Source organism: Phyllosticta citribraziliensis (assembly GCF_038025025.1).
Source record: "Phyllosticta citribraziliensis strain CPC 17464 chromosome Unknown J3D65scaffold_5, whole genome shotgun sequence".
In the NCBI taxonomy this organism is placed as follows: Eukaryota; Fungi; Ascomycota; class Dothideomycetes; order Botryosphaeriales; family Phyllostictaceae; genus Phyllosticta; species Phyllosticta citribraziliensis.
In genome coordinates this window covers 563,895-586,456 of record NW_027117342.1, presented here as the reverse complement: position 1 = coordinate 586,456, position 22,562 = coordinate 563,895, and the positions used below count along the sequence as shown (strand labels likewise).

Below are 22,562 nucleotides of genomic sequence, written 5' to 3'. Positions count from 1 at the left end.
GTCTGGGATGAGTCAACAATTCTTGAGTTATATCTTTGCGGTCAGCAGGCCGCAGCCAGAGCCAAGCGCCGCGACGCGCAATCCCAGCGACCGGAAGCCAGGGAATGCCGGAACAGACCGAGCACGAGAGTTCAGGCCTTCGACGGCTGGGGGTGGAGGAGAGGACCAGTTTATACCCTTCGCTTACTAGCGACATCTACGATCAATGTTCATGTTCAATTTCGATTGCGCTGTGCGTGTCTCTTAAACCCTCTCCTTGAAGCACATTTGAAGAGGAGGCAACGCCATGGTAAACGTGTCCAATGCCTTTTCGTCAAACTCGCGGCCGTCCTCGCCGGGCGCAAGACCAATGTCAAACTGCAGCGCGACTCGAGAAATGACGGATCGCATCTCCCACAGCGCCAGCTGCTTTCCTGCGCAGTGGTACATGCCTGACAATCAACGGGTGCACCGATTCAGGGGCGAGGAGCCACTTACCAACATACATGGGAAAAAAGGCATTCTTTTCCTTGACCATCCACGCCTTGTCGCCGCCGGGAATCCACCGCTCGGGAATGAATTGGTCGGCTTGCTCAAAGTAGCGTTCGTCGCGCTGGACGACCCACTGCGGAATCACAATGTTGACGTTGCCGGGAATCCACCTGTCGCCAATCTGGATGCCGCGCGGCGGCGTCTCGCGCGGGTTTCCGCTGGGTACGGGCGGCTTGAGGCGCATCGACTCGTTGATGATGCCCTCGAGCAGTGGAATGTCTCTGACCTTGTCGTAATCGAACGTGGCGGGTCCACCGGGGAAGATTTCGTCCAGAATGGTCTGCAGCTTGCGATACGGCTCGGGGTCGAGCGACATGTAGTAGAAGGCGTTGGTCAGGGTGATCGAGGTCGTATCACTGAACTGTCAGTAGTGTTCGAAAAGTGGAGGGAGCACTCACGCTCCGGCTACGACAATGGCGCGCGATTCTTCGCCCAGTGCCTCGTTCGTCTTGGATCCGTACCGCGCCCCTTCTTCCTTGGCCTTGAGAAAGTGCGACAGAATGTCGTTTGGCTGGGCCTTTGACTCGGCTTTCAAGATCTCTCTCTTTTCCTCGACCAGGTTGCGGCACCAGGCAGCATATCTGCCAAACTCGCCCGTCGCGCCGGGAATCGCCATCAAAAAGTTGAGAACCCACGGGACCGGCTTCAGCGTGCCGAAGATGGCCTGAGACTTGCGCAAACCCTCGACCGCGTCGTGCTCGGCGCCGTCGAGCAGCTGTCCAAAGTCGCGGCTGTATCCTACTCGGCCCATGATGTCGTACGCAAAGTACGAAAACCATTGAGTGGCGTCGACAGGTTTACCTTGGTGTCGGGCCAGTTGGTCGATGAGTTCGCCTGTCGTCTGCTGGACTCGGTCGTCGTAGCTCGCGAGGGCTTGATACAAATGTCAGAGGCAGATGGTCAGACTGGACTGCAGCATACCTTTTCCATTGACTGCAAGATCCCACCCCTTTCTTCGCAGCTTGTGGTCCGGGAGATCACGCGTCATGGCCGTGCCGACTTTATTGTGGTCATGATATGACAGCGAATAAAAGATGGACTTGGGGAGCGTCGAGACAATTGGCAGCGCCGATGCATCGGCAATGGACAGATCGCGAGGGCCTTCAAATTAGCCTCGATCATCAACATCAAGACGCAACGCACCTGTCCGGACATAATCTCCATACTGGCGATGCAGATTCTGAAGTTCAATTTGCATCTGCTGCGTCTTGGCGATTCGGGACACAATCCACCAGTTGGAGATGCGGGCCGCAAAGGGTCCAGGAATCTTGCGCAGACGATGGAAAAATGCTCGATACAGAACAATCGAAGTGGTCAGGCTAGCCAGGAAGCTGGCGATTCCAACGGCTAGGTCGCGCAACGCATCGGCAGGGCTCGCCGCCAAAAGAGTGATGTCGGCATAGTAGATGGCAGCAGAAGAAGCAACAAAGCATCCAAGGACGTGCCACAGGCGCAGATCGATCTCGTAGGGCTGGACCAAGACGTGCGACAGGTGGCCGACAAAGGCGCCCACGAGCCAAGGTGGAATATTCAGAACCATTTTGGACGATGCCTTCCAACACCAATGCTACAGCCTCCTCTACTGCTTTTAACCCCTCTCTGTTCTATCTCTTCGTCGTCGACGCGCGCACCACGCTCGTCTACCCCGGACCTCGAGCCCCGCACGCATCATGGCGAGGGTGCGCGTGCATGCGGCACAGCAGAGACTAAGCAGGGGGCGGACGCAGCGCACATGCAATCCTTTGATCAATACTTCTACGGGCCGGTCCGTGACACCATGACGAAGTAATTGGTTGCTTCTCAGTGGACGAGGTTGTCGGTCCACTGGACGAGGCGTTCTTGGACTGTTTGCTTGCCTCTCGCCCCGTCGGTTGAATGACGGGCTGCACCTGTTTTCCTCACTTGCAGAACACGAAACTACAGTAAGCACAGCTGGCTGATGAGCTGCTACTACTCGATTGTCAATTCCTTCGCCTGAGGTTGTGGGTCCGGGAAGGGCGTGTTTCGTGCCGGTTGACCGGAGTTGTTGTTTGTCTGTCCGGTGTTTGATGCGGGACTGCGGACCAAAGTGACGCTTCGCCACGCAATGTACGACGCGAGACGTTGGCATTGTTCAGCCTTTTCACATGCACCGGGTCGACTGCTTGAACGTGCGGAGAGCTGCTGTCCTACTTATCTTGCATCAGGCCATGTCGACCGCAAGAGATGGAACCAGCGGCGAGGATTCCCAAAGCGGTGGTCCAGTCTCCGAGGTGTCCAGCAGGCCACGCAACCGCTGGCTAGGAATCAAAGTCTGCCTATCTGACTCCTTGTGCGTCGTTGCAGCGAGCAGAAAACCTGTCTGCGGATGCTGCAAAATCCGTCATGTCCGAGGACATTGCTCATGAGTGATGAACTATGAGACATGGTGGCGAATGATTAGTAAACAGCTGGGTTTTTCATCTCTTCGAGACTCATTGGTTGCAATCTGTTGCACTGGTCATCGTTCATCATTCTGATGTCCAGACTCTTTCCTCTCCAGCACATCTTCAAAACGAACAAGCAATATCATCACGCGCGGCGCCACGCCACAAAATGTGCCAACAGCCCCCACAGCACTCCCAACTCTGACTGGCGCAAAGCTCGCCGAAGGATTCAGGAGCGCCGATTTCCAACGCCACAAGTAGTTTATTCCAGCGACGACTGATCGTCCACTCATCTGCTGAGGACAAGAGCTGGAAAGGAGACGTCGACGTCATCTAAACCTGACAAAAAGGAGAGACACCAGCCTCAGAAATAGAGACAGGTGGGTCAAATTAAGGTGCAAAAAAGCAAGCAAGACGCGTTGGCGAGGTGCAAACCGACCTACTCCCCACGCTGCATGTTTCAGGAACAGGAAAGCTGCGAAAAAGAAATGCGCCGATGGAGGCGCAATGCTCGAGCAGAACAGATCACAGCGCCACGACGTTTGGAGAAAAATATCTGTCTTTGAAGGGGCAGCGGTTTGATTTGGCACCTGGATTCAATCTACAATCGGCTGACGATGAGCGAGCAGCGAGTCAAATGCCAGAATTTTCCTTGCAAATACACGCCAAACAGATCCGACAAAGCAAGTACAAGAAGGGGAATCGAAGCGAAGATGTAAAGCGTGTTCCAAGCCACAATTGCCAATTCAAGACCGAGCAAGAAGTTTCCCTGTCTCTCATTCGTTTCCGCATCACATAGCCCTCCGAATGGGCTTGCTCCGCTTCGATACCATGGTCCAGCCGGTTGGGTTTGGGGGTCCGGTGCCGGTTCCCGAGGGGGCGGGTGGGGAAAGGCCGCCAGATACTGAGTCGACGTTTAGAGTCGGAAACGTGGCTTCTGGGCCGGATTGAGGTGTCGATGGAGCTGGTCCACCTGCATTTGGAGTGCCAGCAAGAGGAGTAGATGGCAAAGATGGAAGACCACCGAGGGGCGTGAGGTCGCCAATTTGAGGAGGAAGAGGAGCAGGCAACGCGATGCCAAGTGCCGTGGACGCAAAGAGCGCAACGAGTGAGATTTGAAAGCGCATCGTGAGGGATTGTTGACCAAATGAGCGAGCGAAGTCGACGAGGAGAAAAAGTCGCTTGCTGAACAGACGGCAACGACACGCGGTCGTTTCTTATACCTGTCCCATGGGGAGCTGAGAGTGGTGGTAATTTCAGGGGTGTGGGATACATGCTTGGTCCAGCAATGGAAGAGCAGCAGTCAGGATCTCAGCCCGACGCACCCGTGAATAGATTGGCTGTATGCATCTGGGAAGCATCCGACGGGCCGCTCAAGACATTTTGCAGCAGAGCGGCGGACTCAGATAAGCCGTGCTTCAGGAACAGTGTCCTGTGCAACCATGTCGACGGATTCTGGCATCTTCAGCTCTTCTTTGACCACCTCGGAGAACGAAGCCTCTGGTCGGTTCGCGGGGCCGGAAGCTGATTCGCATTCAGCTGGGGTTTCAAGAGTCGTTCTCAGGCCGAGGCGGTTGGTTCTGAATGGCGCGCTGCTTGTGGAGGCTGACTCGAATTTTCCGACAAAAGAAAGCAGCAGGTCAGATTCGCCGTGGAAATCGAGTCGACAAACAGCTTCCAGGAAGACCTTGAGGAGATGCAGCATTGAGCTGACGCGTTGGCGAACGGGAGAGTACATGCGGCTCGGCTCGATTGGGGATAGTGTGTGAGCTTTTCGGGACGTCACTCGTTGTCTTCCAACCAACACCTCTCACTTCATGCACATCGGAGCGTATCTTACTCGCGTTTTTTGGGATGTTCATTCCTGGCCAATGGACTGGATCTGGATGTGCAGTGCTGCTTTATGCCTGGACTAGATGATTGTGGCCACACTTTCTGGTCCCAAAAGATGGCGAGAGATGGCAATAGAAGATTCTGATTATCCAACGCTCACATTCACTGTCTCCTGATGGAATTTTGCATATCGTCCATCTCCGTTTGGGTCTTTCGTCTGCAATTTGCCTTTTGATTTCCCAGATATTCATGTAAACTTCTCTTACTCCAGTCCAAGAGCAAACTGCAGGATGCCGCACGCCTTCCATGGCTTTTTCGATGGTCCTCATGAAGCGCGACGCCATATGAATGCTCCCTTGTGGACGACGCCCCTTGGCAGCAACGACCCCTACTTTCCGCACACACTCGAGCAGGAGAAGTACCTTGTCAAGGAAATCTACGAAGCCATGATCGACCCTGGTCCTTTTTGGAGGGGAATTCCCATGAGCTACCGACAATGTGGCATCCTAAAGGAGCCCGATGTCCTCTCGCATCAAACTTCGGATAAATTGCTAGAGGCGATTGCCTGGGAAGCCTTGGTATGTCGACTTGACGTTTTTTTAGGTAGCTGATTCCTCAACGGCGTTTAGCAAGCCATGAAGAAGCTGTACCGAGAAGGCTTCACGTCCAGCTACGATCACACCAATCGTGTCAGTCCAGATCGACATTTCTCCTTTATTGACAGACACAAAGCTCTGTGTAGTCTTTTGAAGGTAAGTTTGCCCTGTCAAAATAATTTTGCTCACTCTGGTAGGACTGGAAATGCGCTTGCGACATGATGATTCGCTGGCAGAGCTACAAGTTCGTGGCTTTGCCCGTTTTCTACAGGGTAAGAGTGCCGATTGTCTCTTGACGACGCTGACGATTTGCAGAAAGCGTTTGAGCAGTTGGCGAGTCGAGAACTGCAGCGGGCTCAGGAGATGGCCTCACACGACGCATCTCTTACCAAGGCTCTTGCGGACCTCGTTAGGCACATTTCCAAGTGCGGGCTCTTTGAATTTCCAGTTGCAAGGGCAAACATTTGGCCTTTCTACGCCACTATCGTACTGATTGACACTTTTGGTTTCGAGCAATTCCTCAACAAACAACACGGCTCTTCTGGAAAGTCGATTGAAAGCTCCGATGACCGCATGGTAGAATTACTTCCGCCATCAAAGAAGCGCAGGATAGGCGAGCCAATCGCCGGGTATCCTTCGCGCATGCATCGGCAAAGTTGCCGCCGCAAATCATCCCGCGAGCAACAGGAACTCTCCCGACATCATCCAACCGGCCATGGAGCCCGACATTTATAAATGACCGTGTTCGGAAGAATACACTACACACCATGCCGCCCAAGACCATTTACCTGGTGCGCCACGCCGAGGGCGAGCACAATGTCGAGGTTTGTTCAATTGCAGATTGCAAGATGTAGCTAATGGATGCTTAGAATCGTCACCACCTGCGAGACCCGCTGATCACACCTCTCGGCCACGCCCAATGCGCCGCTCTGCGCAGCTCGTTTGCCCATCACGACTCCATTTCGATCGTTGTCGCCTCGCCGCTCAAACGCACCATCCAGACGGCCGCTCTGTCCCTGACCCCCGCTCTGAAGCGGCGCGAAGTGCCCTTTTTGTTGCTGCCGCTCGCACAGGAAATCGGTTGGAAGGACTGCGATGTCGGACAAACTCGGGCGGAGCTGGAGGCGCTGGTACCAAAGATGCTGAGTGCAGGCGATGACGGTGTCGACGAGGATATATGGGCCAAGATTGTGTACGACGGTGTGGTGGAGGGATGGAATAGCAAAAAGGGCCTGTATGCGTCATTGCTGACTGCCGTGGAGCGCCGAGCGAGGGATATGCGGCGCTGGCTGTGGAATAGGGATGAGGAGGTCGTGGCGCTGGTCACACATGGCTCCTTCTTGCACTATTTGATTGAGGATTTCACCGGCTTCAGGCCTGAAAAGGGTACGTCCGTCATCCGTTCGGACGAGGGAGCGCGCTGACAATGTACAGGCACGGCGTTTGATAATTGCGAAGTGCGCTGCTTTGACTTTTCGCCAGACTCGAATGAGGAGAACCCACACTTGGTCGAGAGAGATGATCCGCAGAGGGCCAAGCTGCCGAGACCGTATGGTGTACACGCTCATGTCCTGGCGGATGTTGCGCACGAATTGGGCGGGCTCAAGGATAAGCTGAATTAAGTGCCTGTTGAGTTGACCTTGAAAAGCTTCCATCTGCCCTCTGTCTAGTTTGCCATCCATTGCCTCGCCGCTGGCAGATCTGGTGGCTGGTTGTTTCCTCCATCTCCCAGGACATCGATCTCGACTTCGCATAGCCAGCGAACCTCTTGAAATTCGACGCGCTGACCTGGGATCACTCTGGCCTCGGTCAATTTTGACCAGCAGCTACAAATCTGGCGAAAAGTGCTGCTTAAATTTCTTGTTTGCCCTGTCCGGCGCCCGATTCTCAAACTGCGATCCATGCAGCTCAAAGACTAGCGGTTTTTCGGCATTGTCCTTTTCCAGCGGCAGCTCGAAGCGAAAGATGGTGTGCTCCTTGGGTACGGCTGTGTCTGTCAGAAACAGCTCCTGCACAATATCCATAAACTCACTCTTGATCTCGTCTGCTGGGGTTACCACCACAAACGTAAACTTGGTGTCCTTGACCACGATTCCCTTGACGCCCACCCTGCCCACACATCGACTGCGCACCACTTCAACCATGGCCCCGTGAAAGTCGGCGCTGGTCAGCTTGGGCCCTGCCGCTGCTGCCGTCAAGTATGCCGTCTCCCCTAGTATTTCCTGCATGTATGCGCACCACATCTTGTGCAGCCCAACATATAAGCTCCACTTTCTCCTCTCCTTGGGAATGTCGTAGAGGCATAATGCTCGCTTCTGCTTTGCGCTCAGCGGTCGCGGTTTGTTGCTCCTGCGGGCATTTCGTGATCGGTCGAGTGCCACGCGTTGGCGTTGGCCGCGGGCGTTGGACGCATCGGGTTCGGTGGGGCGGAGGAGGAGCGGTTTCTTGGAAACCTTTTCAGAGTGGATGCGCGAGACGGAGCCGGGCGAATGGGCACGCGACAGGAGGGCCACGGATGGGTTGTCTGGGGGTGGGGGTGATGCCATGATGTGGTGTGGAAAGTTTCCAGCTAGCCGTGATATCGATAAGACCACGTCGATGACGCTTCCAGTCGAAGCCCGAGTCACCAGCATCATCTCACCACGCTCAACAAATCCAACACTGCATGTTGGTCTTACGGGCAGCTCGCCTCCAATCTGCCTTTCCCACGATTCGCCGCTTCACCTCTGCGGCAATGTTACACAGCGCAAAGCAAGAAAAGCTCATCTTTGCTCCCGGCGACAGCGGGCAACTGTCGCAGGCTGGCCAATTCCAAAAAGGCGCTCTCGACCAACAAGATCTCTCGCCCTCGCCATTGACGCAATTCCACACCTGGTTCTCCGACGCTCAAGCCGCCAAAGTGTACCACCCCGAGACCGTCACGCTGTCAACCGCCCATTTGCCCAGCGGCCGCGTCTCGGCGCGCATGGTGTACCTCAAGGAACTGGACGCCCGTGGTTTCGTCATTTACAGCAATTGGGGAACCAGCCGCAAGGCCGCAGACGTCGCCTCCAACCCCCACGCCGCCCTCACTTTTTGGTGGCAGGATCTGGAGCGCCAGGTGCGCGTCGAGGGCGCCGTCGAGCGGCTGTCGGACCAAGAGTCGCAGCTCTACTACGACACTCGCATCCGCGGCTCGCGGATTGGCGCGTGGGCAAGCGCCCAGAGCAGCGTGCTGGCCTCGCGACAGGAGCTCGAGGACCGCGTCAGCGACGTCGAGAAGCGATACGAGGGCCAGGACCACATTCCCGTGCCTCCTTTTTGGGGCGGCCTAAGAGTCATCCCCGACATGATTGAATTTTGGCAGGGCAGGGAGAGCAGACTGCACGACCGCTTCATGTACACCAAGGACGACAAGGAGGAGACGGGTTGGAGGGTGGAGAGATTGAGCCCATGACGTGAGTCGACTATATACCGACAAAAGAAATCTGGATCATGGCATCATCGGTTGTGCAAGTGTTTCAAAATCTACCGCGCGTCTTGTGCCCCTGGTTTCAACTGATGCAAGCAACGGCCGTTGCATTCATTTTTCGTTTTTCCAGCTTCGGCATGAGGGCAGACTCGTCGTTTTGAAGGACTATTCGTTTTTAAAGGCTTGTCGCTTGGTCTCGCTTGCAGTCAGATCCAGACTCTCGGCTGCGGATCTCGTAAATCAGGCACATCTGCTTCTCCACATACCTGAAACTTCAACCAACGGCTGTGTAGACACGCGTTTGCATGCCTATTGCTTGTTTCAGGCTTTCGTGTCGGTCCGCTCCTCAGGTCTTGTTTGAATTCCCCTGAGCTTCCAGCTTCAACCCGGCAGAGTGCTGTGGCGCAGGAAGATGCAGACGGAGAAAAGGGCCAGACCGTAGCCCTACATTTGCGTCCCTGTCTGACATCCCAATCAGGCCCGTCCCGCCGGCATACTCCCTCTAGCTGCGGCAAAGGTGGGTATACGGCATGGATCACGTCGTTCTGCTCCTTTTAGAAGCTCGCCAAAATCTGGGTGCCTGGACTGCCTGGCCGACGGAGGAGTGTCGCCCTCGCGCTTCCTCTCTCTTTTGTTCGTTATCGAGTTGATCTCTAGTCTTCTTTGCCATGTCTTTTTCGCCCCAGCAGCCGAGACGTCCTCCGCGCCGTCCAGAGAGAACGCCGAGTACAGACTACGTCTTTTCTCCGTCTTCGCCCGCGGCCTTTTCGCCTTCTCGGTCAGGGGCGCCTTCGCCTTCACGAGTGTACACGCCATATTCTCCATACTCGCCAGCATCATCACCTCGACCAGTGGCATCATCTCGACCAGTAGCATCGCCCGCTCCTTACTCGCCCGTTGCTTCCCCAAAGCCACGATTCCCCTTTGTCGACGAACCACCAACACCCCGTTCTCATCATCGAGAAGAATGGTCCAACGAAATCCTGCCAGTGCCTTCGCCCCGATCCGCTTATCGAGAGCCATCCCCAGCTCGGCACCGGGGTGGCGGACCTCCGATGCGGCAGACAAGCTCCCCTAAGCCGATCAATTGCCCCCCGAGCCCGAGCGTTTACAGTCAAGGACATGCCCGAGTCTCCTCTCACGATGCCTCTGCGTACGGAACTTACGACTCCATGGAGAGCACGACGACACTGGTGGTCCACCCTCAAAAGATGCAAGAGGTGCCGCTGAGCCCAGACCCGCGACAATCGCCACCTATTCCATCGCCGCCTCCGGCCCTCGCCTCCAAGTCTCGCTTTTCAACAGTGACGGAAGTAGGGATCACCGAAGGTCCTGCTGTCCCCAAGAAGCGGTCTTGGGTGCACATGGCTCAGTGGACGTTGATTCCAGCCCTGACAGTCACCACTGCCGTCGTAGCCATCGTCATGGGTCACAGTCTCGGTTTATACGGCGGCCTCAAGCTCGGCGGCACTATCGACACGTCGTCTGACGCGCACCCAACCTGGCCCAGCAACCTCAACCTGATTCCATCGTGGCTGCTGCTCGCTGCAGGCTTCCTCTCTTGCTGCACCACGCTCGTTGTGTGGGGCTTCAGCCTGCGGAGGCGCTTCATGAAGCCCGTTGGTTGGCTGGAGGGATTCCGCATTGGCGCGGGCTTCTTCTTCATTGCCGGCTGGGCCGCCGCGTGTGCTATATTCAAAGTCTTGGAGCAGACCTCCAGCGGTGACAGCCTGGGGTACTGGGCGTGCCAAAATCAGGATGTAGACATCATGGGCGTGCATGACTACCGGCGCACTTGCACTGAGCAGGTGAGTTTTACAGACTAATTGACGTCTTGTGCTGACCCGTCCTGCAGAATGTCGGATTCTCTCTGGGGATAGTCTCAGCTGTCATTGAAATTCTGCTCATCATCTGCTATTTTCTGCGACGCTCAGAAAAGGGGGACGTGAGCGAAAAAGTCAAAGGCTGAGTGTTCCTCTACTAAGACTACGTTTTCTTTACCACTGGCCATTTTCACTCACTGCAAGCATTGAGATTACTTTCAAAAGTCAAGACTTGATTCTCTTGTACAGACTGTTTTGTTTTTGTCTCGTTCAGCAAGCCAGCATTGCCTCTTTTCTGCATATTCTGACATCCCGACGGATGCCCCTGTTCACTCTCTCCACACTCGCTGGATTTTACTCGTTTCAGTTCGTTCCGCTACCTACTGCATTCTCTTCCAATTTTCGTTTCGTTTTCGGAATACGGCGCGGGCCTTGCCACGCCCTGGTTGACGCATAATGTCTACCCCTGTACTGTAGTTGTACAAATGAAAATCGACCAATCAAATCTGCGACAGTCATCTGCAGGGACTACCCATCGGGCATCGACGTCATCCGCCGGGTACACCATCCCGACAGCCGCACCTCTCTCCGACAACACTCCTCCACCAAACAACGGAATCTCAGGAATGAGCGACCTCCTCGTGCCCCATCCACAGCGATGCCGCTCTCCGCCACACGGCTAAGCCGACTGCGTCCGCGCGCTCCCCGTTGGCTTGGAGCCGCCGCGGCCCGCCGCTCGCTCTACCTCGCCCCGCCGTTCCTGGTCGACGACTACACGCCGCGATACAAGCAGCTCTCATCCATCGACGCGGCAAAGAAACGCAGCCAGGCCTACGCGCACCTCAGCGCGTGCAACCTGTGCCCGCGTCTCTGCAACGTGAACCGCTTCCAAACAACCGGGCACTGCCTCATCCCGGGGTCCAGCGTGTCGGTCAACACGATCGCGCCGCACTTCGGCGAAGAGCCGTGCCTGCAGGGCCACCGCGGCAGCGGCAGCGTCTTCTTCAGCGGCTGCAACCTGCGCTGCGTCTTCTGCCAGAACCACGACATCGCGCACCGCAAGGCGGGCTTCGACCTGGCGCCCGAGGAGCTGGCGCAGTGGCTGCTGAAGCTGCAGACGCTGGGCCGCTGCCACAATGTCAATTTTGTGACGCCCGAGCACGTCGTCCCGCAGGTCGTGCTGGCTGTGCTGCACGCTGCGGACATGGGCCTGCGCATTCCCGTCGTGTATAACACCAGCGCGTTCGACAGCCTGGAAAGCATCGCGCTGCTGGACGGCGTCGTCGACATCTACCTGCCGGACTTCAAGGTGTGGGAGCCGGCGACGGCGAAGCGTCTACTGAAGGCGGAAAACTACCGGCAGGCGGCGTGCGAGAGCGTCGCGGCCATGCACGCGCAGGTCGGCGACCTGGTGTTCACGCCCGACGGCATCGCGCAGCGCGGCGTCCTCGTGCGGCACCTCGTCATGCCCGGGTATGCGGACGAGGGCGTCGAGATTGTGCGCTGGCTGGCGCGCAACGTCAGTCGTGATCTCATGGTGCACGTCATGGAGCAGTATTTTCCGCGCGCGCATGTGGGGAAGCAGGGGCGGGGGAAGGGGAAGGAGAAGGAGGTTAGGTATAAGGATATCAATCGCCCGGTCAAGATGGAGGAGGTGGATGTGGTGAAGAAGGCGGCGAGGGACGCGGGGCTGTGGCGGTTTGTCGAGGCGGCGGAGCATGGGGGGTTTAATATGTAGAAGTGGAGATGGGAATGAAGCGTCTGAGGTTTGCGACTTGCGAGTCTGGCACGTACAAATGTAGGTCCGCGAACGCTTGAACGCTCACTGTAACTATCCATTGCAAACAATACAGCTCTCAGGCCTCTGGTCAAACGAGAGCTTAAAAAGTAACTCAATGCCCCTATTCATACCGTCATCATAAGGATGCTCCACCGAAAGACCGCTTTTGCGAACGTACGAAGCAAGCCTATTTACTCGATCCAGCGCTGTACAGCCAGCTCTCCCGCACTCCTATCATACACTCCCAAACGCAGGCGACCTACAACCGCGCCCTCGGCCTCGACGACGACCCCTTCCCCTGCTTACTCAACCCACCCACGCTCTTCTCGAGCACATCCAACGGATCGATCTCGCCCGCCAGCGCAACAACCGGCGGCAGCCGCGCCTCGGCGAACAGCGGCGCGCCGACCAGGTCGACCAGGCTCAGCACGCGACTGCGCACGGTGGCGCCGTCGCGGCGATTCTTGCCCTCGCGGCGGCTCTGGCTGATGCGCTCGGCAAACGCCCACAGCTTGCCGTCGGCGAGCAGGCGGCCGGTGACCGGGTCGCGCTGGGGCCGCCAGTCGGGCGCCAGGCGGATGGCGGTTGGGATGCGGGCGTCGCGCGAGCGGGCCACTTGCAGGATGCCCTCGTCCTCGAAGCGCGTGTACGCGTTCTTGAGCGTCTCCTTGTTGACGGCTTCAAAGTACGACAGGTCGCCCTGGTGGTACAGCGTCTTGCCGAGCAGCTGCGCGCGGTCCTGCGCTTTTTTCTGATCGAGCCAGGGACTGTTGTCGTCGTTGTCGTCGCCGTCGGTGGACGAGGAGGCTGGCGGTGTGAGCATCATCAGACTGACGGCTCCGAGCCATGACGCCTCGACAAAAGGCCACAGCAGGAAGCAGTAGAAGTCGTAGTTTTCGCGGCCGCACTCGCGCTCGGCGGGCGCCAGCTCGACGTAGTCGATGTGGGCCATGTCGCTCGCGCTGCGGATGACGCGCACGACGTTGTCCATCTCGAGCCCGCGCAGCGTCTTTTCCAAGTTGGCGGCCAGGCCCTCGGTCGGGAAGATGAACTCGCCCCGGAAGAGCTGCGACAGGAACGAGACGTAGTCGTACAGTTCCTGGTGGGAGATGCGCTGATTCTCGGGGCCGCCGCCCTGCTTGATGCGAATATACATGCCCACCGAGACGAGCGCCTGCAGGATGAAAAGATGTATCGTCATGTTGCGGTAGAATGAAAGCTGAAAGCGATCCACCGCGTAGAAAGTGAGCTCAGGGAGACCTGGGACCAGGCCGACCAACTCAGGCCCCAGAACATCCAACGCTCGCTCGACGACGGTCTCAGTGGGGAGTCCGCCAAAGTGCGCAACTCTGCCTCCCTGGCTCTGGACGCGTTGGCTCAGCCAGTCGACGCGCCGCACCAGCTCACTCTTGCCCACGCCGCGGCCTCGAAGCGTCAGCAACACCGTGCCGACCAGGGCCGTGGGCATGACGACGGACACGGCGTTGATTTCAGACAGCACGCGGTACCCCAGGGTCCGCAACAGGCGCAGTTTGAATTCCTTTTCAAAGTCGGGCGCGTCGAGCTGGTACGGTATCTGTTGATACCGCGCGCGCTGCTGGTCAATGAAGCCGCGCAGGCTCCATGGCTCGTGGAAGCGCACGTCGACGCGGCCCAGCTTCAGTGACAGCACCGACGAAGCAGAGAGGAAATCCCTCAGGTTCTCCTTGGCCTTGGGCTGACCCAGAAGCTCGCTAATGTAGGAGCTGCCAACATTAGCTGCATCCAATCAAAATACAACAAACTTACTCGACTTCGATCACCTTGTCGTACTGCGTGCTCACAGGACAGATAATGGCATCGTCGACTCTCCCCGACAAGACGCTATCGAGCAGGAAGCGCAGGATCCCAAATTTGGGCGGTAAAAGCTTGCCCGTGCGCGAGCGGCCACCCTCTGATTCAAGTCAGTCGATCCCCTTGACTCACGGGTTCCACTGACCTATGAAGCACTCGAAATTGTAGCCGTACGTCAGCAACGTGTCCATGTACGACTGGACGAGCGTCGTGTACAGCTGGTCGTCGCCAAAGCTGCGGCGGATCCACATGGCGCCTGTCCCGTCCGTCAGACTTGTTCCTTCATCTCTGTTCGTTACACATACCAGCATGTTGCAAAAACGACCCGACGAGCGGAAAGTTGAGATTGTCGCCCGCCACGACCGTCGGAAGAGCCAGGCCTAACCGGTAGCAAATGAGCTGCAGCGAGACGTAGTCGACGTGGGACCGATGGCAAGGCAGAAAGATGATGGAGTGTTTGTCCTTTTCGGCCTTTTCAGCGACGGCGCGCAGACGAAGTACCTCTTCGGACGACACATGGATACCTGGGACGGGCGTTAGCACGGTTCTGTCGCTGGGGACGGGAACTCACCTTGGTGGTATGCCCGCGTCAACAGCTGCGTCGCAAGGTAGTATGCCCCCCTGATAAAGCGCTTGCTCTCCATTTTGCAAATCATGTTATCCGTCATAGTTTCAACCACGTCGCGCAGCTGATCCTCAATCTCGCGCCGCCTCCTCTCACGCCGAAGCCATCTCCGCCGCGCCCGCTTGTCCGCCGCGCTCCTCATCTTGACATCCTCCTCTTCAGACTCGCCCTCGCTCTCGCCCTGCCCGAAGCGGCCCTCGCTCTCCTCGACCTCTGCGCGCTTGGCCGCCAGCTCAGATATCTTGGCCCGCAGCATCGGCACCGCCATGACGCGGCTCTTCATCGTCTCGGTGAAGCCCGCGTAGTATATCGGCTGCCCGACAATCTTGTCGTAGCTGCGCCAGCCGGACCCAGACACGTGCGACGACAGCTCGCGCAGGAAATCGAGAGGCGCCGCGCGGAAGCGCGCCATGCCCTCGACCAGGTTCTGGTCCGGCGAGGGCAGCGACGACGACTCGGGCGTCGCGCTGGGCGGGGGAGGAGAGGTCGCATCGAAGCCGGCGGGATGGAGCGTCAGGTTGTCGCCGAGAATGCTCAAATCGGGCGCCGACGTAGGAGCAGCATTGCCGCTGTTGGATTTGGCCATGGTGGAGGACGAGGAGGAAGTCAATCGCGGCAACCCATTGCGTGACGCCGGTCAGGTATAAGATGTCATTGACGGCCTAGCAGACGGGCGCTATCGGGGAAGAGGGCGCTAGGTGCAGACGTCGGGACGGAGAGGGAGTGGCGCAAGCATGACGGGCAGGGCCGTTGGAGCATGTGCCAAGACTGTGGAGATGCCGAGGTAACTCGCGACGACTTGCATTCGTTGTCGACTCCACCCACCCATGCTTCTGATTCTTGCGTATAGTACAATATGCCACGCCAAGCGCCTACAGTAAACATCTCCTAAAGATCCCATCTCCAGCGCCACCGCATGCTCGGAAGAGACTGATAGAGCCGAGATGGCACAAAAAACACACATAGAGAATGCCGTCCGTCGGTCCGTCGTGAGTCGTCGTCTTGCGTGTCCCGTCTATGAAAACAAAACAAGTAAAGAGGCCGTCTGGTCGTCGTGGGGAAGGTGATGCCCAGTCTAAGAAAGAAAAAGAAAAAAAAAAAAAAAAAAAAAACTTTTTTGCTGCGCATCATCACGCGTTAAAGGCCCAGTTCCCCTGGGCGTTGGTCAAATTAGGCGCCACCGGTACATAGTAATTTTGATAAGGATGCTGCGGCAGTGAAAAGTCGGCGGCCGTCAGCATCGGGTTGAGGATTCCTGAAGGGAGCCTCGGCCGCGAACCGTTCGACGTCGAACTGGAAACGCTGCCAGAGCTGGGTGGTGGAGCTGGAGCAGGCGGGAGGGACATGGGAATGGTCGTGGTCTGCGGTTGAACTGCCCCTTGAAACTGCATCGACGCAGGGCTCGCGAGCATGTCGTCCTGCCATCCCCAATGCTTCTTCAGTTCAGTGTTGATGAATCCAACGCGCCATCCCGTCTCGATTCGTATCTTGTCAATTATGTTGAGAACTTCCTCCTGCTCCCTCCTGGACGAGAGACACTCGGCTGCTATAGCAAGTGAGCGCAGCGCCACGCTTGCCACGCCCCTGAAATTGTTAGAAGTGTTAATAGAGAACGACAAGAGCTTACCGGTCCTTGACATGCGCCACAATCCCGCAAATGAGCTGCGAGTTGCGCACCAACAGCTCCCGCATATCATCCGTCTCCCTTGATAGTGTTGGGTGAGTTTGGGCAAGCAGGCACAGCGCCGTGTGGTAAAAGAGCCGCGCAACAATCGTCGTGCGCTTAATCAACCAGACCTCTGGAAATGCCGACTGAGAAGACGTCTGGAAAGGATACAGATACGCCATGGGATGCATGGTCCGCGGGATGCACTCATTCCACGAGTCACACAACCCCTTGAGCTTGTGCCATTCGGAAAACCTCTTTTGCGTGCGAAGCTGCTCGTCTCGCGGCGACCCGGCCGGCTTGCGTGGAGCAGAGGCCCGGAAGTTGCAAATCTTCGCTACGATGTAGACGATGCGGTGCGCCCAAGCCTCCTCCCGGCCGGCGTCAGTCTCTCGCGAAAAATCCAGTTCAACGCCCCATTCGTCTGGATCCCACGCGATTTTCCAGTTAAAGTGAAGACAGCTAAGCAATTCCATTCCTATGTTGAGCCAGAAGGAAGCGGCTCCTATGCCTGTCGACCGCGCGTTCCAGCCACAGTCTTTGATGAGAGCTCGCGCGCCGGCAATGTGGTTCATTCGCTGCAGCGCCTTTTCGCACATGATTTCGTACACGTTCAAGATCACGGCCGTTGTGGCGCATATGACGGTATCTCGGTTTGGGTTTTGGAGCGAGTCTAGCAGACCGCGCGTGGCCGTGTCGTAGTAGTGCAGCGCCTTTTCTTCGGTGTAGCGCGGGTTCACCAGGGACAAGTGGCGGGCGCCACATGCCAGGAATGCGTGCAGCAGCATGGGCTCGTTGAGGGCGTGAAAAGGCAAGAGGCGTGAAAACTAGACAGTCAGATATACAGTCAGACCCAGGGAGCATCCGTCGACAGCGCCACGTACGTGTTTTTGCGGATCCATGCTATCCATCCATACTCCCACCTCTTCGACAAAGACTTGCATAAACAAGACCTCTTCTTGATTATTGAGAAACTCGCGGTTTTTGCTGGGCGAAGCAGTTTGAAACATTCGGGCGGGCACTTGCTGCGCATGCTCGTACATGATGTTTTGACCGTCGTCGTGGAACATGTCTGGGAGCATGCCCTGGATCGGGGGCAGCGGCTGCTGGTGAGACAGGTCGGGGGGCGCAGACGTGGTTGAAAAGTCGAGGGCCAAGCCGTTCATGGCCTGCGCCGTTGCTTGCACCTCGGGAGCTCCATACTTGCTCAGTCCGCCCTTGTATTCGGAAGCAATGTCGCGCGACTCGTCCAGGAAGCTAACGTTCCAGTCATGCGAGGTGGGCACCACGGGCGGGGCTTGGACCGTCGTGTCGATGAAGTTGAGGCGTATGCCGCGCTTGCATAGCCTGTTTGACTTGCGACAGTTTTGGCAGTGCGGGAGGGCCTCGTCGCACTTGAGATGGCGTTCCCTACACGTCAGGCAGCCGGTGCGGACTCGTTTTGGCTTGGCGGCTGTCGACTCAACCGTGGGAGCGTCCGTCTCGCTCATGCTGCGTGGAGGATGCGGAGGAAAGATGTGGGCATGAAGGACGAATAAAAGGCAGACGTCGGATTAAACGTCTCGTCTCATTGACGGGCGGCTCGACAGGAGGACGTGGGACGAGGTTTGGAGGGTTGGCGTGGTTTCGCGGTGCGAGCGGAGTGTCCGAGGCGAACAAGGACGACGGAGCACCATGCAGGCTGAGAGAGAGAGCGGAGGTGATGCGATGACGAACAAGGTGGGAAAGTCGGCGGCAAGTTTTGGCGAGGTCGAGGCCGGAGGGTGGCCTGTCCGGCGCTGAGGTCCCTCCCAGGTCGATCTGCAAGGGCAGGGCACAGGAGGAGACGCCGGGGGAGTGAGAGATGAGAGATGAGAGATGAAGAGATGGACGAGGTACAGAGTGGGCGGACGTCAAGTTAAGTGATGGAGAGGTCGAGTCAAAGAGTCCTGTCCTGCCCTGGAGCGGCTGAAAATGAGTTGCCTACCGCCCGGCCCAGTTTAGGCGCAGCAGCCGGCCACGAGCTGGACACTCAACACCAAAAATAGGGACGGGAGACCATCGCCAGTCAGTCAGTGATCAGACAGTCCGTCAGGTCCTCCCGCCCGCCCTCGCTCCGACTGTCAAGATCGACGCCGACGCCTCGTCCCGGCTTGCCTTTTAGGTCCTCAACCTCAACTCAACTCATCCCAACCCAGCTCATGTCAAAGCCCGCAACGCCTGCCTACGTCCTGCGCGGCCACGCTGCCACCATCCACGCCGTGCGCTTCCTGCGCCGCAACTCTCGCCTGCTGACGGGCGACGCCGACGGCTGGCTCGTCCTCTGGAATCTCGCCTCCAAGCGCCCGGCCGCTGTATGGCGTCCTCACTCGGCCACCATTCTCGGCCTCGACGCTGACCACGACCGCATCATCACGTGGGTACAATAACCACCACGCGCCGCCGAATGCGGCAACCCTCATTGTTCCCTCTCAACTAATTGTCTCCAGCCATGGCCGCGACTCTCACTTGCGCGTCTGGCAGCTCCGCCCCGACGACGAAGCCGCCCTCGACACCGTCTTGCCCGTCGACAATGCCGACGCCCATCGCAAGCAGCCGTGGCTGCTGCACTCGATCCCCGTCAACACGCTGAATTTCTGCCCTTTTGCAATCTGCAGAGTCGACAATGACGACGACGACGACGACGTCGACTCGACCCTTGTCGCCGTCCCGGGCGTCCTTGATGGTCAGATTGCCGTCCACGGCCTGCCCAGCGAGCGCCGCTTCAGCACCGTCCCCAAGACGGAACTGCAGACAGGTCAGCCTGCCACCGCAGCATCTTGTTCAAGTCCCTCTCTGACACCCACTCGCAGGCATGGTCATGGCTCTCGCGCTCGTCCCCGGCCCCCAGCTGCGTCTGATAGCCGGCTACGAGAGCGGGTTGACCGTCGTCTTTGGCCACGACGCTACGAGCGGCAGCTGGACGCGCATCTACGCCAGCACGCCGCACACGCAGCCGCTGCTCTCGCTGTGTCCGCTGCCGGGCCCCCCTGACGGGCCCCTGACGTACTTTTCGTCTGGCGCCGACGACGTCGTGGCCAAGCACGTCGTCTCTCCTACTCTCCCGCCTGCATCCATGTCAAAGCCTCCACCACACCCATCAAAGCCTCCGCCATCAAAACCAAACCCGCCCTCCCTCCTCTCAGCAGCTCTATCCTCCTCCCCTTCCCCTTCCCCCTCCTCTACCAACATCCCCAACCCCGTCCCCGCGGCCCCAACCGCCCCCGCGCAAACCCTCAAAACCAAGCGCGCAGGGCAGCAATCACTCGCCGTGCGCTCCGACGGCCGGCTCCTGGCCACCGCCGGCTGGGACGGGCGCGCGCGCGTGTACTCGACGCGGACGCTGCGCGAAATGGCCGTGCTCAAGTGGCACGCCGAGGGGTGCTACGCGGTGGGCTTCGGCGACGTGCTGGACGGCGACGAGACAGACGACGGCGGCGGCCAGGGCGCGCTGGCCCACGTGCGCCGCCGCCGCGAGGAGCGCGTTGCCGGCGTGCACTGGGTGGCTGCTGGCTCCAAGGACGGCAAGGTGTCGCTGTGGGACGTGTATTGAGCTGGCGCAAAGAATGAAGCAATGTATATAGGAATCGTAGCATATGTATATGTATATATGAAAAATAAGTCGTCTACCCCAAATTGAACTCGCTCGCGCCGCCCGCCATCTTGCGCGCCAACATGCGCATCTTGCGCCCCGCCGCATCCATATCCGCCTGCGCCCCCGTATCCACATCCTCCAGCGCCGTCGACGAGCCCGCGCCCGTCTTCGCCTTCGCCTTTGCGCTGATGCGCCGCTCCTCCTTGGACCCCTTGCCGCCGTCGGCGCTCGGCCGCAGCCCCGGCACGCGGATCGCGCCCGGCTTGTCGCGCAGCGCAAACGCCTTGGCCAGGTGGCCCAGATGCAGCGCCTTGATGTCGAAGAAGCCGCGCTCGGCCGCCACGTGCGTCGCGTACGCGCGGACGTGGCTCTGGTAGCCGCGGCGCGCCAGCTCCAGCCGCGCCGGCTGCGCGAGCGCCCACCGCTCGATGTCCAGCTGCGCCGCCGTCGCCGCGTCCTCCCACTCGCGCCGCCCGCCGCGCACGATGCCCGTCGTCGGCGCGAAGCCGCGCGCCAGCAGCTCCGACGCGTCGTGCCGCGCGAGGTGGGCGGCCGCGTCCGGCCTGTCGCGCCGGAGGAGCGTCACGTAGCCCTCTTCCGAGCCCGGCTGAAGAAAGATGAGGGCGCGGCCGTCACGGCCGGCACGCGCGGTACGGCCGATGCGGTGCAGGTGGTCGTCGGCGCTGAAGGCTGGGTCGTACTCGATGACAAAGTCGACGTTGGGGACGTCGAGACCGCGAGAGGCGACGTCGGTACAGATGAGGACCGAGGGAGTGGCGGAGCGCGTAAAGGTGGAGAGGGTTGATGTGCGGACGGATTGGGCCAGCGAGCCGTGGAGTTTGAAGATGGAGACGGGGCTTTCTTGGGAGGAGAGGAGGGGTGCGGATGCTGACGTGCGGATAGGTTGTTTTTCTTCTGTGCGGGTTTGCTTCGAGTCTTCCCTGCGGTTAGGCTTCTTCTCGGTAGTGGCCTTCTTAGTATCCTCCTCGCTTGGTTTGGGCTCTTCCAGTTCTCTCGACAGCACTTCGAAGTGAAACTCGACCGAATCGGCGCAAGAAACAAAGACAATGACCTTGCTGACGGATCCCTTGCGCGCAAACGCCCTCTTCAACACGGCCATGAGCGTGACGAGACGCAGCTTGGCCGGCACCACAGCATACGACTGCTTTAACTGGGCCGGTGCTGAAAACGTCGTCTCCTTTTCAGTCTCGTCCTTTTCGGCCGGATCTGCTTGAATGTGGACCGCCTCTTTCAAGCTAATCTCTCCTAGCCGTTGAACATTCATTTTCATCGTGGCCGAGCAGAGAATCGTCATTCTCTTTTCAGGCAGTCCAGGAATTCGGTGTTTGGCGGCCTTCATCCGGAGGTTCAGTGCGCCCACAATCTTTTGAATGTCGTTTTCAAACCCCAGCTCCATCAGTCGGTCACCCTCGTCCAGCACCAGCCATCGCACATTGCTCACGTCCAGCGCCTCGGTGTGCTCCAAATGATCCACCAGTCGTCCAGGAGTGGCAACCAAAATGTTGAGTCCCTTGCGCACGCGCGCCTTTTCCGACTTTTTCTTTTCTCCTCCAATGACTGTCCCAGGGACGATCCAATGTGCGCATCGCAGCAGATTTTCCAGTACGACCGAAATTTGCTTGCTGAGCTCGCGCGTAGGGGCCAAGACAATCGCAAACAGTCCCGAGTCGCGGTGAACCTTGTCTCCGAGAGCAATGAGCCGTTGTACAATGGGCAGCAGGTATGCCAATGTTTTTCCCGAACCAGTCTGCGCCTGGATAAAGGCGTCCGAATCTTCCTTGACCAACTGTGTGACTGCCGCCTTTTGAATCGCTGTCGGCGATTTGATGTCGAGTTTGTTAAGCAGGTGGGCCGCGATGTTGGGCGACAGGCCAAGGGTTGTAAAGTTTTCGAGCTCTGGCGACAGCGGGGCGTTTGTCGGAGCGATAGGCTCGTGGTTTTCGGGTTCTGGTGAGTCGTCCTTGGTGCGAGATTCGGGATTCTTGGTGAAAAGCGACGACACGAATTCTCCGGGCTGAACTTGACGTTGAGGTGCCCGAGCCTGGGGTTCCTCTACTCGCTGGCGCTTGACGGGGCGGTCTTGAGTGTCTTCAGCCTCTTCTTGCGGGTTGGTTTTTTTCTGGCGGCGCAGGACGGCCTTTTTGGCAGTCAGCCGGTCTTTCCAGCGTCCGCCCTTGAAGCTGGGCCTGGCGACGATCGCGGCATCGCCTAGGTCAAAGTTGAGGAGCATTCCATCATCCATGGTTGCGGTGTGAGGTGAGGTGGTGGAGAGAAGAAGGAAGGGTCGCAGTCGCAGTCGAATGGAAAATTGCTGGCCGGGGTCCGTGGCCCGTGCTCCCGTGATGAGACTGACGGCGAACCTCACGGCACGACAACACCACCTTT

The 22,562-nt window shown here is 58.2% G+C and overlaps 12 protein-coding genes across 12 annotated transcripts; 6 read left to right on the top strand and 6 right to left on the bottom strand.

Annotated features, from left to right (window-relative positions):
* Positions 1–117: 117 nt before the first annotated feature.
* Positions 118–2,170, bottom strand: J3D65DRAFT_321332 (putative cytochrome P450). Its single transcript, XM_066795340.1, has 5 exons — positions 1,675–2,170; positions 1,453–1,632; positions 930–1,404; positions 478–887; positions 118–431 (listed from the first exon to the last, which is right to left on the bottom strand). The coding sequence occupies exons 1-5, from the start codon at positions 2,069–2,071 to the stop codon at positions 244–246; spliced, it is 1,650 nt and encodes a 549-aa protein (XP_066655928.1). The 5' UTR covers positions 2,072–2,170; the 3' UTR covers positions 118–243.
* Positions 2,171–3,503: 1,333 nt separating this feature from the next.
* Positions 3,504–4,115, bottom strand: J3D65DRAFT_621393 (uncharacterized protein). Its single transcript, XM_066799956.1, has one exon. The coding sequence runs from the start codon at positions 4,061–4,063 to the stop codon at positions 3,728–3,730; it is 336 nt and encodes a 111-aa protein (XP_066655927.1). The 5' UTR covers positions 4,064–4,115; the 3' UTR covers positions 3,504–3,727.
* Positions 4,116–4,879: 764 nt separating this feature from the next.
* J3D65DRAFT_321129 (uncharacterized protein) lies at positions 4,880–6,376 on the top strand. Its single transcript, XM_066795338.1, has 5 exons — positions 4,880–5,347; positions 5,399–5,521; positions 5,563–5,637; positions 5,681–6,189; positions 6,235–6,376. The coding sequence occupies exons 1-4, from the start codon at positions 5,060–5,062 to the stop codon at positions 6,098–6,100; spliced, it is 906 nt and encodes a 301-aa protein (XP_066655926.1). The 5' UTR covers positions 4,880–5,059; the 3' UTR covers positions 6,101–6,189; positions 6,235–6,376.
* Positions 6,133–6,903, top strand: J3D65DRAFT_543383 (histidine phosphatase superfamily; the record flags this gene model as incomplete). The annotated part of the gene is made up of 3 exons (XM_066796727.1): positions 6,133–6,189; positions 6,235–6,751; positions 6,800–6,903. Coding segments are annotated over 3 exons (678 nt in total), but the record flags the coding sequence as incomplete, so codon positions are not given.
* A 288-nt stretch (positions 6,904–7,191) lies between these two features.
* J3D65DRAFT_666946 (uncharacterized protein) lies at positions 7,192–7,911 on the bottom strand (the record flags this gene model as incomplete). The annotated part of the gene is made up of 2 exons (XM_066802976.1): positions 7,192–7,352; positions 7,398–7,911. The coding sequence occupies 2 exons, from the start codon at positions 7,909–7,911 to the stop codon at positions 7,192–7,194; spliced, it is 675 nt and encodes a 224-aa protein (XP_066655924.1).
* A 188-nt stretch (positions 7,912–8,099) lies between these two features.
* Positions 8,100–8,801, top strand: J3D65DRAFT_551293 (pyridoxamine 5'-phosphate oxidase; the record flags this gene model as incomplete). The annotated part of the gene is made up of 1 exon (XM_066797032.1): positions 8,100–8,801. The coding sequence occupies one exon, from the start codon at positions 8,100–8,102 to the stop codon at positions 8,799–8,801; it is 702 nt and encodes a 233-aa protein (XP_066655923.1).
* A 683-nt stretch (positions 8,802–9,484) lies between these two features.
* Positions 9,485–10,785, top strand: J3D65DRAFT_666944 (uncharacterized protein; the record flags this gene model as incomplete). The annotated part of the gene is made up of 2 exons (XM_066802975.1): positions 9,485–10,624; positions 10,672–10,785. The coding sequence occupies 2 exons, from the start codon at positions 9,485–9,487 to the stop codon at positions 10,783–10,785; spliced, it is 1,254 nt and encodes a 417-aa protein (XP_066655922.1).
* Positions 10,786–11,219: 434 nt separating this feature from the next.
* On the top strand, positions 11,220–12,541 carry J3D65DRAFT_621381 (pyruvate formate lyase activating enzyme). The gene has a single exon (XM_066799955.1). It carries the CDS (start codon positions 11,298–11,300, stop codon positions 12,375–12,377), a length of 1,080 nt encoding a protein of 359 aa, XP_066655921.1. The 5' UTR covers positions 11,220–11,297; the 3' UTR covers positions 12,378–12,541.
* On the bottom strand, positions 12,528–15,787 carry J3D65DRAFT_321143 (glycerol-3-phosphate acyltransferase-like protein). The gene is made up of 5 exons (XM_066795339.1): positions 14,824–15,787; positions 14,558–14,776; positions 14,398–14,508; positions 14,208–14,352; positions 12,528–14,164 (listed from the first exon to the last, which is right to left on the bottom strand). Exons 1-5 carry the CDS (start codon positions 15,461–15,463, stop codon positions 12,679–12,681), a joined length of 2,601 nt encoding a protein of 866 aa, XP_066655920.1. The 5' UTR covers positions 15,464–15,787; the 3' UTR covers positions 12,528–12,678.
* Positions 15,736–18,379, bottom strand: J3D65DRAFT_321076 (uncharacterized protein). The gene is made up of 3 exons (XM_066795337.1): positions 17,428–18,379; positions 16,505–17,370; positions 15,736–16,461 (listed from the first exon to the last, which is right to left on the bottom strand). Exons 1-3 carry the CDS (start codon positions 18,031–18,033, stop codon positions 16,008–16,010), a joined length of 1,926 nt encoding a protein of 641 aa, XP_066655919.1. The 5' UTR covers positions 18,034–18,379; the 3' UTR covers positions 15,736–16,007.
* J3D65DRAFT_621375 (WD40-repeat-containing domain protein) lies at positions 18,333–20,166 on the top strand. The gene is made up of 3 exons (XM_066799954.1): positions 18,333–18,938; positions 19,012–19,319; positions 19,375–20,166. Exons 1-3 carry the CDS (start codon positions 18,724–18,726, stop codon positions 20,112–20,114), a joined length of 1,263 nt encoding a protein of 420 aa, XP_066655918.1. The 5' UTR covers positions 18,333–18,723; the 3' UTR covers positions 20,115–20,166.
* On the bottom strand, positions 20,132–22,434 carry J3D65DRAFT_621374 (ATP-dependent RNA helicase DBP7). The gene has a single exon (XM_066799953.1). The coding sequence runs from the start codon at positions 22,417–22,419 to the stop codon at positions 20,188–20,190; it is 2,232 nt and encodes a 743-aa protein (XP_066655917.1). The 5' UTR covers positions 22,420–22,434; the 3' UTR covers positions 20,132–20,187.
* Positions 22,435–22,562: the final 128 nt, after the last annotated feature.

What these genes read in the sequence shown, in the direction of transcription:
- J3D65DRAFT_321332 (XM_066795340.1), bottom strand. Translation starts at nt 2,071, where the DNA reads ATGGTTCTGAATATTCCACCTTGGCTCGTGGGCGCCTTTGTCGGCCAC. An exon ending in TCTTGCAGTCAATGGAAAAG is followed by an intron (nt 1,405 to 1,452) that starts GTATGCTGCAGT and finishes ATTTGTATCAAG; the next exon opens with CCCTCGCGAGCTACGACGAC. An exon ending in GCCATTGTCGTAGCCGGAGC is followed by an intron (nt 888 to 929) that starts GTGAGTGCTCCC and finishes CTGACAGTTCAG; the next exon opens with TGATACGACCTCGATCACCC.
- J3D65DRAFT_621393 (XM_066799956.1), bottom strand. Translation starts at nt 4,063, where the DNA reads ATGCGCTTTCAAATCTCACTCGTTGCGCTCTTTGCGTCCACGGCACTT.
- J3D65DRAFT_321129 (XM_066795338.1), top strand. Translation starts at nt 5,060, where the DNA reads ATGCCGCACGCCTTCCATGGCTTTTTCGATGGTCCTCATGAAGCGCGA. An exon ending in CGATTGCCTGGGAAGCCTTG is followed by an intron (nt 5,348 to 5,398) that starts GTATGTCGACTT and finishes AACGGCGTTTAG; the next exon opens with CAAGCCATGAAGAAGCTGTA. An exon ending in CTCTGTGTAGTCTTTTGAAG is followed by an intron (nt 5,522 to 5,562) that starts GTAAGTTTGCCC and finishes TCACTCTGGTAG; the next exon opens with GACTGGAAATGCGCTTGCGA.
- J3D65DRAFT_621381 (XM_066799955.1), top strand. Translation starts at nt 11,298, where the DNA reads ATGCCGCTCTCCGCCACACGGCTAAGCCGACTGCGTCCGCGCGCTCCC.
- J3D65DRAFT_321143 (XM_066795339.1), bottom strand. Translation starts at nt 15,463, where the DNA reads ATGGCCAAATCCAACAGCGGCAATGCTGCTCCTACGTCGGCGCCCGAT. An exon ending in GACGCGGGCATACCACCAAG is followed by an intron (nt 14,777 to 14,823) that starts GTGAGTTCCCGT and finishes CGCCCGTCCCAG; the next exon opens with GTATCCATGTGTCGTCCGAA. An exon ending in GACAAGGTGATCGAAGTCGA is followed by an intron (nt 14,165 to 14,207) that starts GTAAGTTTGTTG and finishes TAATGTTGGCAG; the next exon opens with CTCCTACATTAGCGAGCTTC.
- J3D65DRAFT_321076 (XM_066795337.1), bottom strand. Translation starts at nt 18,033, where the DNA reads ATGAGCGAGACGGACGCTCCCACGGTTGAGTCGACAGCCGCCAAGCCA. An exon ending in GCATGGATCCGCAAAAACAC is followed by an intron (nt 17,371 to 17,427) that starts GTACGTGGCGCT and finishes CTGACTGTCTAG; the next exon opens with TTTTCACGCCTCTTGCCTTT. An exon ending in GTGGCGCATGTCAAGGACCG is followed by an intron (nt 16,462 to 16,504) that starts GTAAGCTCTTGT and finishes TAACAATTTCAG; the next exon opens with GGGCGTGGCAAGCGTGGCGC.
- J3D65DRAFT_621375 (XM_066799954.1), top strand. Translation starts at nt 18,724, where the DNA reads ATGTCAAAGCCCGCAACGCCTGCCTACGTCCTGCGCGGCCACGCTGCC. An exon ending in GACCACGACCGCATCATCAC is followed by an intron (nt 18,939 to 19,011) that starts GTGGGTACAATA and finishes AATTGTCTCCAG; the next exon opens with CCATGGCCGCGACTCTCACT. An exon ending in CAAGACGGAACTGCAGACAG is followed by an intron (nt 19,320 to 19,374) that starts GTCAGCCTGCCA and finishes ACCCACTCGCAG; the next exon opens with GCATGGTCATGGCTCTCGCG.
- J3D65DRAFT_621374 (XM_066799953.1), bottom strand. Translation starts at nt 22,419, where the DNA reads ATGGATGATGGAATGCTCCTCAACTTTGACCTAGGCGATGCCGCGATC.